The sequence below is a fragment of the Physeter macrocephalus genome, unplaced genomic scaffold (assembly GCF_002837175.3).
Source record: "Physeter macrocephalus isolate SW-GA unplaced genomic scaffold, ASM283717v5 random_9883, whole genome shotgun sequence".
NCBI lineage: Eukaryota > Metazoa > Chordata > Mammalia > Artiodactyla > Physeteridae > Physeter > Physeter macrocephalus.
In genome coordinates, this window is record NW_021155145.1 from 1 (window position 1) to 241 (window position 241).

The window sequence follows — 241 nt, forward strand, 5'->3', positions numbered from 1 at the left end:
ACCCCAGACCCTGACAGGAAAGCAGCGCTTAACTACCCTCTGCACCTGCTCCTGTGGATGAAACACACAGCTGTCCGTTCTGAGTGCCCCCTGCATCCCCCCTCCTGTCGCCCTGCAAGGAGGTTTGTGTCTGGGCTCACACTGACTTCCCGTCACTGTGTCACTCGCACAGTAATACACGGCCGTGTCATCAGATCTCAGGCTGTTCATTTGCAGATACAGCGTGTTCTTGGAGTTGTCT

General features: G+C 55.6%; 1 gene segment (V, D, J or C); it reads right to left on the reverse strand.

Annotated features, from left to right (window-relative positions):
• Positions 1 to 140: 140 nt before the first annotated feature.
• Positions 141 to 241, reverse strand: part of LOC112063295 (immunoglobulin heavy variable 3-23-like) — a gene marked incomplete at its 3' end in the record, with an annotated part of 824 nt that continues 723 nt past the window's right edge. Inside the window, 1 exon segment of the V gene segment in view lies at positions 141 to 239. Within this exon segment, the coding sequence occupies positions 141 to 239 (99 nt within the window).